At 38.8% G+C, this 13,280-nt stretch overlaps 1 protein-coding gene across 1 annotated transcript in view; it reads right to left on the reverse strand.

Moving 5' to 3' along the window:
- The window catches only part of LOC149138140 (phosphoserine phosphatase, chloroplastic-like), a 225,675-nt gene that overhangs the window by 122,985 nt on the left and 89,410 nt on the right, over positions 1-13,280 (reverse strand). Inside the window, exons 2-3 of the mRNA XM_089449156.1 lie at positions 10,376-10,508; positions 10,190-10,297 (exon numbers count right to left, since the gene is read on the reverse strand). Coding sequence (XP_089305282.1) covers positions 10,190-10,297; positions 10,376-10,508 — 241 coding nt within the window. The remainder of the gene's footprint in view (positions 1-10,189; positions 10,298-10,375; positions 10,509-13,280) is intronic.

Here is a 13,280-nt window from a genome sequence, read left to right on the forward strand (position 1 = left end):
CATGGGATTAGTCAGCCCCGACAAAAAATTGGCCCTTAGGAGGTTGTTTGAATTGGAAAAGATGGATGTTATTTTCTTACAAGAGACCCTTGGTGATGGTGAGACCATTATTAATATGTTGAAAGCCCTCCTCCCTAGATGGACCTTTAACGCCCTAGATGCACGAGGAAGGTATGGTGGTTGTGCCATGTGCCATGGGCATAAATAACAAATCCATTAAGTTTGAAAACGTCTGGGGAAGGTATGGGGTATTGGCAGCAGATGTGTTCTCGGAAGACCTCGGACACACCCTGAGACTGGTTAATATTTACGGTCCTCGTCATAATCGAGTAGATTATTGCGAAAGATTAATGCGGGCGCCTTTCATGGCCAATGATAATATCATCATCAGTGGAGATCTAAACTTCTCATTAGGACATGCAGAATCATGGGGAAGACATGCCCAAATCAACCCCCTCTCTGATTTTTTTTAGCATCTCTTGGACCATTACGGCTATCTCAACGTTGAAGTGGCACGAATTTAGCCTACCTGGCAGAATAGTAGGATTGGTGAGGCTATGCTTGCTAGAAGGTTGGATCGTTTTCTCATAAAGGCACCATTTGTGGACATGTTCGACAAGATCAGGCAACGGATTGGCTCAAGAGGCATTTCCAATCATTCTCCCATTCTCCTAGAAATTGTGGGGACCGCACCCAAACCAAAGACAACCTTCAAATTTAATTCATCTTGGTTAAAATATGAGGAATTTCACCAAATCGTTAAAGATACTTGGATCACCTGCTCTCAAGATAGTGACAGAATCCCTGCAAAAGTTATAGTCAACAACCTGACCAGACTCAAGCATAGAACAATTGAATGGGCCAAGGAGAAGAAGAATAGGGATGAAGCAAATCTCCGGAAAATTGAGGTTGATCTGGCCAATTTGGTGGACTCTGACAACAATGGTTTCATTTCCCCGGAAACCAAAATGCAACTAACACGACTTGAGGGTGAAAGACTCAGACTATTACGTCAGAAAGAAGAGGACTCGAGACTCAAGGACAGAGCCATATGACTCCAAGCACGAGATGACAACACCAAATTCTTCCAGCAATGTGCCAGAGGGAGGAAAACCACAAACAGCATCTTGTCCTTAAAAGATGATGAGGGCAGAGAGGCTCGATCTTTCATCCATCTGGCAAGCATGGGAATCAGACATTTTAGTCGACTCTTTAGAGCCCCTCGTGAAGCATCTATAGCCGAGATTTTTAGAGAGGCCGAAAAATTCCCTCGGTTTGTGGATGAAGAGGAGATTGAGAATCTAAAAAGTCCTGTCACCTTAGGAGAAATAGAAGCAATACTGAAGTGGTTTAAGAAGGACAATAGTCCGGACCCGGATGGATGGCATGTTGAATTTTATTTGTCCTTTTTTTATCTTATTGGACAGGACCTCCTTCTTGCTATTGAAGATTGCAAGGTGAATGGCAGAATGTTTGAAGCCTTCAATGCAACTTTCATTGCTCTGATACCCAAATCTGATAATCCATCTACCTTTGATGATTATAGGCCCATCTCTCTGCGCAACTGTATATACAAGTTCATCTCCAAAATCATTGCCAACTGCATTAAGCCCATCCTGTCCTAACAAATCTCGATGGAACAATTTGCGTTTCTGAATCATCGACAAATTCATGAAGCCATTGGCAGAGCCCAGGAAGGATTGCACTCTATTAAACTTAAGAACCGGAAAAGTATCATCCTCAAGATAAACCTTTCCAAAGCTTTTGATAGAGTCAATTGGACCTCTCTCTGCCTTATTCTTACCCAAATTGGTTTCCCTCACAACTTTATCAATTGGGTTATGTGTTGTATATCTTCAGTCTCTTACAGTATCCTTATCAATGGTGGAGCAGCCAATTTCTTTCACTCTAAGAGAGGCATCAGATAGGGATGCCCTCTGTCACCTTTACTATTTCTTCTAATCATGGAAGGTTTGAGTAGACTTATATTGGGTGCCAGAGCTTCTGGGGATATCCATGGGGTTAAATTGACTGACGCTAACACACTCACTCACCTTTTCTTTGTAGATGACATGTTCATTTTCCTTGATGGCTCCATTAGGGAATCGTCATGTTTTCTGCAACTCCTATCCATTTTATGCAAGGCAACAGGAATGGAAACCAATCACACAAAATCAACCATTTCAACTCCATTCTGCTCACAAAATGAAAGAATATATGCTCATCAGCATTTTCCCTAGAGACTGAAAGACAGCTAGAGTTTGAAGACGGCCTTAAATATTTGGGTTACCAGCTCAAGCCCAACAAATATCATATTGCTGATTGGACATGTTTGGTAGCAAAGATCGAAGCCAAAATCAATATATGGCATCAGTGATGGCTATCAAGGGCAAGAAGGTTGGTGCTTATCAAGTTAGTACTAGAAGCGATACTAGTTTACTGGATGGCACTGGCTTGGATTCCCAAGGCATCATCAACAAAATACAATAGATCTGTTGCAAATTTTTACAGCGAGAAAGTAACAAAGGGTTTGCTTGGGTAAGATGGGATCGAATTGCTAGATCCAAGAAATGGGGAGGATGGGGAATGAAGGATCTCAATTGTTTTTCAATGGCTCTTACAGCCAAAATGGGATGGCGGTTGCTCACTATTAACAACCTGTGGAGGGAAGTGGTATAGTACAAATATATTTTCCCTCTCTCAATGCTAGATTGGTTTCGCAATCCCATAAGGATCAACCCTAACATCTCTACCATCTGGAGGGCGGTCTCTCACTCCATATCCGTCATTCAACATGGACTAGCTTGGAAAATTGGTTCAGGAGACAGTGTTCGTATTGGAAAAGACGCCTGGTCGGGGAGTGGAAATGCTCACTTACTACCTCCTGGCCTCTTGCAATTTTTGGATTCTTCTGGCATCAAATACTTATCACAGGTCGCGGACCCGGACAATTCATCGATGCTCAGTCAATCATGGAAGTCGGCACAGGATCTCAGGATCCCCAACCAGTGGGGACATGATTGGAATAGGTATACTACCGCACTTGTTGAATCTCATGTGAGGATCTCCGACAGGGATGACGAACTGATCTGGGCCATTTTTGTGCATGGCAGATACACTCCCAAGGATGGATATATCTTCATTTTTTTGGATCATGAACCTGAAATTAAAGATTGGTGGTGTAGCCTTATCTGGAAACTAAAATCTCCACCAAAATCAAAACTATTTCTGTGGTGCCTTTTAAACAATAAAGTCCCCACCAATGACAACCTTCACCGAAGGTCTCTTTTCGGGCCTTCACACTGTTGTTTATGCAAGAACGACATTGAAACTATTGATCATCTATTTCTGCAATGCCCAATTGCATAGCAGGTTTGGAACCTATTATATCAGTCTCTAGCGGTTAATATAAGATGGCAAGGAGAGACTATACAAACTATGTGGAATCGCTGGTGGCAAAATGCCCGCTCACACAAACTACGCAACCTCCCACTGTTAGTTTGTTGGGGCATCTAGATAGGAAGAAATAAGCAAATTTTTCGGGATATGTCCACTAATTGGATCTTCACCTGCTCACATATTGAAGCACTACATAGCCTAATCCCTAAAGAAGATCAGACTATTCGCACTCGGCAGGTAGCACCTGAAATCATAGATAAAACATTTCCCTAGGCTTTTTTCGATGGGTCTACTCAAAATACTGGATGTGGTGGTGGTGTTATTTTGTACTTATCAGAGGACCACAAGCTCAAGATGGGCCTTGGAAGGGGAACCAATAATTATGCCAAACTCAACAGTATCAGACTTCTCCTTATATTTTCACTTGAAAAACACTGCAATCGACTACAGATTTTTGGGGACTCCAAAATTGTTACTAATTGGTTCAATTCTCAGTCTCTCTATCATGTGCACACACTCAGAGGCTTATTGGATGATATTTTAACCTTAAAATCTCAATTTGATTTCATTACTTATCATCATATTTAAAAGGAAAGAAACCAGATTTCTGACCACCTATCCAGGGAAGTCGCGCAACAGCCATATGGGCAATGGATGATCCAGGAACAACAGGGGCAGAATGCATATCAGTTTTATCACAGGCCTTTCATAGAGCAACAGCAGATAACAGCTGAAACAACATGATTATCATTTTCTTTTTTCAGCATTTTGTTACATATTGTGAATAGCAGGATCTAAACAGGACTATATATCATGCACAGTTTTTGTAACTTATTATGAACTCTCGGGACTTCTACGACACTCTAGTTTATTGTATGGTGAACAACCACTTTTTGCATATGCTACATATGTCGAAGCTACAACATGTAATTTCAATATACAATCTATAATGGAATTACAATTATTTTCTTGGGAGAAAACACACAAAAATATGACACCGGTATTTTTTAACAAATTGTCCCTGGAAAAACCCCGAGAGGAAAACCAATTCCGCAAATAAGGGATTTTATTATTCTTCAAAAATTGAGATTTACATAAACTACTTGTTGTTTATTGCCAAAGCTCCAGCAAATTTATTTCTTTACTTATGCTAGTCAAATTGAAACTCATGAAGCAAATCGACCCACTAGAAAACAACTCGCCCAACTCTAGCAACTCGCACTGCCTCAAACTGGTTGCTCGCTCTACCTAAACCAACTCACACCTCCTTCTGGAAATGCGGACTTCCTTCCGAGAATTATTCCAGCAAGATAAATTTCCTCCAACAACTCACTAAACTAACTCGTACTGCGTCCAAGAATTAGATCCAGCAACTAGAAACTAAAACGAGCCTCTAGCAATATGCACTGGATAATCTGGCTACTTGCTCTGGAAATTTGGCATCCTGTAACTCAGAAACTGGAAACAAACTGTGAAGAATTCTCTCTAGAAATTATCCCCTCAATTTCTCCTGCTAAAATCCCGTTGCTAGAGTCGCCCATGCTATCACTACGCACTTGCTATGACTACAAATCTGTCTCTCGAATTGTTCTCCAAAAGCCCCATTGATCTCCTCTTATAATCTCGTGTTGACAAAGCAACAGCCACAATCTAACTCCAAATGATGGCTAAGATCATATCGACTTCTAAAAATAACTTTTCTACAAGTCTCTAAAGAAAAATCGATTTGTCTCAATTAATTTTGATTAATTAACCCATTTCCTTAAGTTAGACATAGGAAAATAATTAAAACTGGCTAATTAATTTAATTAAGACAATTTCACTAGTAAGTGTTTTTTTGGGGATTGGAGATAATTAATCTCGTGTTCCTTAGTCTCATAGACATCATCTAAGACTAAAACACCTATCCGAGCTACAAAAACTATCACGAAAATCAAGACAGACTGAGCAAGATGTTTTGGTTGTCTTTGGTACAAAAAGTGAGGATATTGTACAGCATTTAATGTTGTTACAAAGCATTGATTTCTAAGATTAGTGGCACGCATATTGAGGATATGAAGGCACAGATTTCGAGGCAGAGGTAGCACAGAGACAAGGATAGCTACAACATTGTTTTCAAGGTAGCGTGGGGCAGATTTAAGATAAGTCTATGTTGTATTAATCTCAAGTGTTTCTTGTTTTGATATTTAAATTCAAGTTTATATCAATTGTTAACAATTATGGGAACGGCTTTAAACATGATGTGAAAACCAAACTTGAAACCAGGGAGGAATTTGTTGATTTTTGTGTAGCATCAGTGAGTATTTCCGCATGCCAAGAGGCCTCCTAAGCCGACCTAGAAGAATTATGGAAATAAAAATAAAAAATAAATAAAAAATTGGGCTTCATGTAGGCTCCAAATTGTCAAGTCGGCCCCACCATGAAAGGGTGTGACCCTTGGTCAAAATTCACCCATTTGACAAGTATAAATACACAATGTGACATCTTCATTTGACCAATTTGGATTATCACATATTCTCTCCTCAATTCCAGCCACACATGCGAAGTCAAAGGAGAAGATTCTTGGAAATCCGACCGAGCTAGTTCTTGACTTTTTGACTGAGTTTGACTTGCTATTTGACCGAGATTTCTAGCCGAGTTTGACCACAAAAGAGGACGAGTTGATTGCAGGTTTGACAGTGGGTTTGACCATAGGGGTTGACCACATGTCAGTGTTGAATTTTCTAAGTCTATCCGTTAGAAAATTAATCTGTATTCTGCTAGTTTATTTCTTCTACTTGTTTAAATTCGAACAAGTTATTTAAAACATTTAAATACCGAAATAAACACAATACAGTCACAACATCTACAGATCATCAACTGAAAGAAAACAAGCACACAAGTGACACCGTTATTTTTGGACAAATGTCCCCAGAAAAACCAAATGCGGGAAAACCGATGCAACTATTCAAAGGGTAAATTATTATGCAGTCTTTCTGAGTACAACTAGGTGCCTAACCAGCTCACCCGACAGAGAAAAATACATGGCAGAAATACCTCTACATTCGGAAACAGGTATTCAGAAAACTTGTCCCATGAAACCCTCTCCTGCACAACTGAAGCTCAGCGCTGGCCCTTCTAGCCTCTGAGTCAGCCTCCTGCTGACCTGCGTCAGCCCCAGGACCCTTGGCGTCAGCTCTCTAAGGCATTGCGCAGCCTTTGGGACCCTCTACGTCACTCCAACAACGTCTGCGTGGATGACGCAATCCCTCTAGCCTTTACGTTGTCTCTGTTGGGCTCTGCGTAGCCTGGACTCTCGCTCTCTCTGCTTCTACACTAGTCTCTCAATACTGTCTCTGCCTCTCTGCCTCGTACTCACTACCCCTTGTTGTTGATCACCGATTCAACTTTTCTTAGCAACCCTGCTCTAGCAAAATGAATGATTAATCACTCTGGTGTGTTCTCCAACTAACCCTCAAGCCTCCTCTTATACTTTTCTTGTTGGTCCTTCAACAGTCGAGATTAAATCTCTAATCAACGGCTAAGATTAGATTTGGCTTGATCCATAACTTTTGAAACCTTCTAACACAGTTTTATATTAATACCCTATGTCACAAGGTTCGTCGAACTTTAACCTTAAGGTTCGAATTTTGGCGAACCTCAAAAATGTTTTGAGGTTTGACGAACCTCATCGAACCTCATAGCCAATGACCAAGTCCATAGATCAAAACTCATAACTTCACGTCACAACTCCAGATTGTATTTTATCCTTGCAATTTCCAAGTTTGTGATAGCATATTTTATGTTTATTGACGTTGATTTGTTACTATTTTATCCTATAATTCATTTTAAATTAATATATGTTTATATATATAGACAAACCTAATAGCGAACCTCATCAAAAAATTCGAACTCAAACCGAACCCAATCATTGTCGAACCCGAACTCGAACCCAAACCATGTGACATTGTTAATACCCATTAATATTTTATTATTCCTAAGTTTAGACTTAGGAACTCCATTAAAAATATTAATTATTTTAATATCTCCCAAACTGGGTACAATCTGTCCAAACTATTTCTGGGTCTTGGAAATCTCATGTGCTTTAGTCTCTACACCAATTTTCATGGCTAGAGCACATTTGATGCTACCCCAAATCAACAGTCAGAGCTGACCGCAAGAGTCAACCACAGGTCTGAAGTTGACTGCAAGAGATAAGTTGACCAGGCTGAAAATTTGACTATTTGGGTTGTTTTACTTTTACCAGCATTGACTGGCTAAAATTTTGACCAGGTTTGACTAGTATTTAGACTTGCATTTTGGCCTAGATTTCTAGACAATTTTTTAATTGTAAACCTTGCTGAAGAATAATTTCTCCTAAAAGAAAAGTTGTTGGGTTTTCTCTCAAGTTTGGGTTTCCCAAAATAAATTTGCCATCTCTATGAAAATTTATGAATCTAACAAATCAGAAATCCTACTGCAGTAAACTGATTTGCATTACATACTTGCGTTCTTCATTCAACAAGTTATTTTCAGAATTATTCAGAAAATATTAATGCAAATACACTTCAACCTACATCAAAAATATAGATCAAGTACTGAAAAAATAAATGAGACTACCACATAAAGGAAACACTTATTTTTGGACTAAACGTCCCTGGAAAAACCCAATGCGGGAAAACCAATGCAGCAGATATGAGGGTTTTATTGTTAAGCAGATTTCTAAATACAACTAGGGTGCCAAATCCGGCTCACCCAACGGAGAATCAATCTGGCAAACGTACCTCTATTCGGAGACAGATATTTTGGCGGATCCAACAACTAGATGAACAAACCCCACAAGTGACTGCGATGTCCCCATAGTGTTGTGCAGCGATGGTTGCTCCTAGCTTTGTGCTGAGACTGTGTCACCTCCTCTAGGAGTTGTGTCAACCTCCCAAAGAGCCTTCCCGGCCCAGAAATCGACCTGCTGAACTGATGCTCAATCTGCGTCACAAAAACCCCAGTGTTGCCTCTAAGTGACTGCGTCATCCCTCCTAGCTTTGTGCTGAGACTGTGTCACCTCCTCTAGGAGTTGTGTCAACCTCCCAAAGAGCCTTCCCGGCCCAGAAATCGACCTGCTGAACTGATGCTCAATCTGCGTCACAAAAACCCCAGTGTTGCCTCTAAGTGACTGCGTCATCCCTCCAGCTTCTGCATCACCCTCCTGGAGCTGCGTTGTCTCTCCCTAGTGTTGTGATGCCTCTCTGTTCCGTATTCTCGGCCTTGGACAAAAGTCTCGCTGCCTAACTGCCCCTCTCTGCATTAGAAGCTTACTCCAAAATTCTCAGCAAACCACACCCCAGAATTTTGATCTAGCTCAAGTGCTGCTCTCCCTATGTGTGTTCTCCAACTAACCCCAAGCCTTCCTTTATACTTTTCCTGTTGAGAAATCAATAGTCGTGATTTAATCTCTAATCAATGGCTAAGATTAAATTAGACTTGATCCTCATCTCTTAGAAGCTTCTCACCCATATTTTCATTAATACCCATTAATATTTTAATTTTCCTAAGTTTAGACTTGGGAACCCTATTAAAAATATTAATTATTTTAATATCCGGGTAGAATATCACCAAACGATTTGTGGGTCTTGGAGATCTCATGTGTTCTAGCCCCTCCACAAAATTTCGGAGCTATAGCACATCCAATGCTACCCAAAAAATCAACAGTCTCTACTATGCAAGGTTGTCTCTTCATGATCTTACTATTTTTGATGCATTACTGTTGAGATTTTCTATGTATACTTGCTCAATGATATCAGTGGCATAAAATTGTTAAAAATCATTAAGCAGTAACTATCAGATCAGGAAATTGGTTTCTACTATGCATCATTGTAGAAAAATTCAACAGTATTTGCAATCTAAATTTCTACACAACATTCGTATATGAATTTCAAATTCAGATACGATTCGATATGGAAAAAATACATGATTAAAAATAACACAGTATGGCTCCAATATAGACATATCCATCTCATAGATATGAAAAACACATGTTGTTACAAATTTAGAAGAATTTCAGCTGCAAGAATGCACAAGAAATAAGGGAAAATAACTCACTTATTGAAAATATTGCCGATGTATTCAAGATGTTTTTTAGATTTTTGAGGTTTTTGGGCTGTTTGTTTTTTGGGTTTACAAGTCCACGGGGATTAAATACACGAAGCATATTTTCAGAGATAACCAAAAGTAAGTTGAGCATTCCATATACATACTGTACAGAGAATTCACTGAACCTTTTATACTGCCGAATTTCTGTACAGTAAAATCGATTACAGCCGAATCTTGCTACTATGGCCGAAAGGTCCATTAACAATACTGGACATGATAAGTCTTGACGCTAGATATGCCAAGCTTGTTTCTTCATGACTTTCGAGTTCAGGAAATCCAAAAGAGCTAGCTTGCCGAGATTGTGGGCGTACATTCTCTGTAGAAACTTCTGTATAGGTTGCCCAGTATCTTTCTCATTGTTATCACCATGTACTACCAATTTTAATAGCATTATTATAACATTATTTTCATATTGGGAAAGTTACTTCTATTGTGTTGTAGAAGTATGTTTGGTTATTTCTATTGTGTTGTAACAAATATTTTCCATTTCAGTCTGCTCCTACTATTTCTCCAGAATATGACTTAGAGTTTAAAACTCCTAGCTTTCAAACAGATAACATCATTTTTCTGCTATTGGGGAAACCCAAAAATGGGTTCATTTGAGCAGATCCTTACAAAATATTTCCGCAAAAAGTCAACAGAAGAAAAAAATTTCACATACCTTGGAGGATTGCTTTCTAAATAATTAGCAACATCAGAAATTGAAGGCCGAAACAGGGAAAGTCTAGCAGTAAGAGCTTCCTCAAAGGGCACAGACCCACCCATTGCTCTGCATCAAAATTCAAAATCTTGAGGGCAATGCAACCCTTAAAATGTGAAATCAAGAAAGTTAAAGGATCGCACTCACCTTGAAGTCCAAGCTGCAACAGCCTCCCCTGCACCACAAAATTCTGCCAATTCATCAATTCCCTCATCTTTGCAGACAGTGCTATCCACGTCAAAACAAACTGCATCAGCGTTGCGCCATATCTTTAACACCGCTGCAATAGAAAAACAATGTATACCAAATAAGATTTCAAAAATAATTGTTAACAACATTCAATAAGATAATAGATAAGATAATTTTATTAATGTCCAACAAGTGACCACAATATTAGGTCAACAGGACTAAAAAGATATGTCCAGTATGAGTACAATGTGAAAGTGCAAAAGAAGCTCCTATAAAAGCTGAAAAAAAATGAAAGTAACAACATCCACTAGTAAAGGTGCATTTATCAAAATAAAACATCAGTATAAAATGAAACCAAATCCAGTACAAAAATTCAGCTGCTTCAATAAACTTCATAGAATAGTTTTGAGGCATTGACACTGTCATGTTAATTAGCAACACATAATTTACCACCAAGTTAGCATTATGATGGTCCTCTTTAGTGTTAGTTTTTGGAGTTACTACAAAAGTGTTCTCACCTTGCTAGGAGAGCACCATGTCCCCTAGCGCCTTTGACTATGCTTCATTAACTTCTGGATGGCTCAATTTGTCTGGATGCCTGACCTTAGTTAGTGTGTTGACATGGCACCTGTTACCCCAATTTGCATGATGACTAGTCCATTGGATGCACACAATGGAGGAATTTTGGTCACTCAAAGGAGGACACTTAGCCATTAGAACTTGGAACCATGGGATCTCGCAGGTTGGGAAGTTGACTTGAGGAGGCTTGAGTTGAGGAGCATACTTCATAGAGGTTGGTGATGAACTGGGACACGTGGTGTGAAAATTCCAAGACCTAGGTGACTAATGTCCTTGTTATCTCAATTAAACAAGTCGATTGTTGAATTTAATTAACGCTGAAATTAAATTTTAGACTATGCAATCATTCGCACAATAGCTAGAAATTAAATGGCAGAAGCATAAAAGTTAATTTCACCCACACAGGTAATTACTCCTTAAAATCAGTTTTTCATTCCTTCAAAAAAATTTACAAGGAAACCTCCACTGGATGCCCAAATATCAGCACTGCATAAATGTATGTCGTGTTCATGCAAATCGTACAGGCATACAATTGTATGGAACTACTGTATCGGATTGCATGTTGTTGGAAAAATCTCTTTCTTGGCTACCTGCTCTCTCTTCCTCCATTTGTTGCTCACCCTGCTCAGCTGCTCAAGCATGTTCAAAGCCTCTACCTTTCCCTGTCTTTATAATCTTAGTAGAGAATCTATTTTTGAGATTACTCCTAGTCTAAGTCATTCATGAGATACAACTTTATACTCAATTGCTAAATGTAAGACTTTCACTTTTGTAACTTGAGTAAATTACAATATTGAATTATTTTTCCAAAAAAGAATTAATTTTTGAAAATATCTTGAACTACTTTCCACACGTTCACACGTACAAGCTCATTAATTGATAGATCATAAATATTTACATATATTTTATAAATGATTGAATGATGATGTTACATAGAAGGGCCCTTGGCTTATATACCGCCTCGAGTGCCTCTTAGTTATTGATCATGCCCTTTTGCCTAATTAATCTATAATTACAACATTATTAATTTTTTACATAACACTGCCTTCCTCTCAAAAAGATGTTTTGTCCTCAAAGCATACGTAACGACGGATATTGTTGACAAAATGCTTCTGTCTCTTGGAAAGCTTCTTCTTCTAGTAGGTCTTTCCACTTAATCAGGTATTCTTTGATTACTCACGATCGCAACTTCTTTTCCCTAGTGGATATCATACCTTATGGTTCTAAAATGATCTTCCCTTCGTCATCTAATGTCGGAAGTGTTGTTTGTTCCACTTGGTGTTTGCCAAGTGCTTTTTTAACGCAAGATACATGGAAGTTGTTGTGAACACGACTTTTATCAAGAAGGCTCAAACTATATGCTACTTGGCTGATACTTTTATTAATCTGGTACGGTCCATAGAACTTTGGTGCCAATTTGTTTCTTCACTTTTGTTTTAAGGACAACTGCTTGTAAGGCTGGAGTTTAACAAATGCCCATTCTCCAACCTCAAATTCTCTTTCGGTTATGTTGCGGTCAGCCTACTGCTTCATACGATTTCTTGCGGTATTTGGATTTTCTTTTAGTGCTTGGAAGACTTTTTGTGTTTCTTCTAACTGATCTTTAACTGCTAGAAATTGTCTCGATAATGGCAAGATCCTTCCATTTAGGAGGTTTGTAACCGTACAGTGCTTGAAATGGAGTCATTTTTGTTGAAGGGTGGTAAGTGGAATTGTACCACCATTCGGCAAGATGTAACCATTGAGCCCACTTATTCTATTTGTCTGTTGCATAACATCGTAGGTAGGCTTCTAAACATTTATTGACAACTTCTATTTGACCATCTGTTTGAGGATGGTATGCTGAACTCATGTTGAAGTAGGTTCCTATATGTTTGAAAAATTCCTTCCAAAAATTACCTTTGAATTTGGCGTCTCTATCATTAACAATGACCTTGGGGAAACCCTTGTAATTTGTATACATTCTTGCAAAATATCTCGACAATTTGTTTTGCTAAGTCTGATTTCTTCATTCCTATGAAGTTTGCATACTTGGTGTTTGTCAACTACTACGAGAATTTTGTCCTTGTCATCAAACATGAGTAATCCTTCGATAAATACCATTGATATTTCTTCCCACTTCTGATTTAGAATATTTAAGGAATGGGGCAGTCTGGGGGTCATAATGTTCTCATTTTTATTTCTCTAGCATTTATCGCATTTTGCCACATATTTTTTAATATAATTATTCATTCCCTTCCAAAAGAATGATTGGCATGCATTATAGTAGGTTTTAAAGAACCCT

The sequence above is a fragment of the Pinus tabuliformis genome, chromosome X (genome assembly GCF_031772625.1).
Source record: "Pinus tabuliformis cultivar Carrire ecotype Pingquan chromosome X, CPIR1, whole genome shotgun sequence".
Taxonomy (NCBI): domain Eukaryota; kingdom Viridiplantae; phylum Streptophyta; class Pinopsida; order Pinales; family Pinaceae; genus Pinus; species Pinus tabuliformis.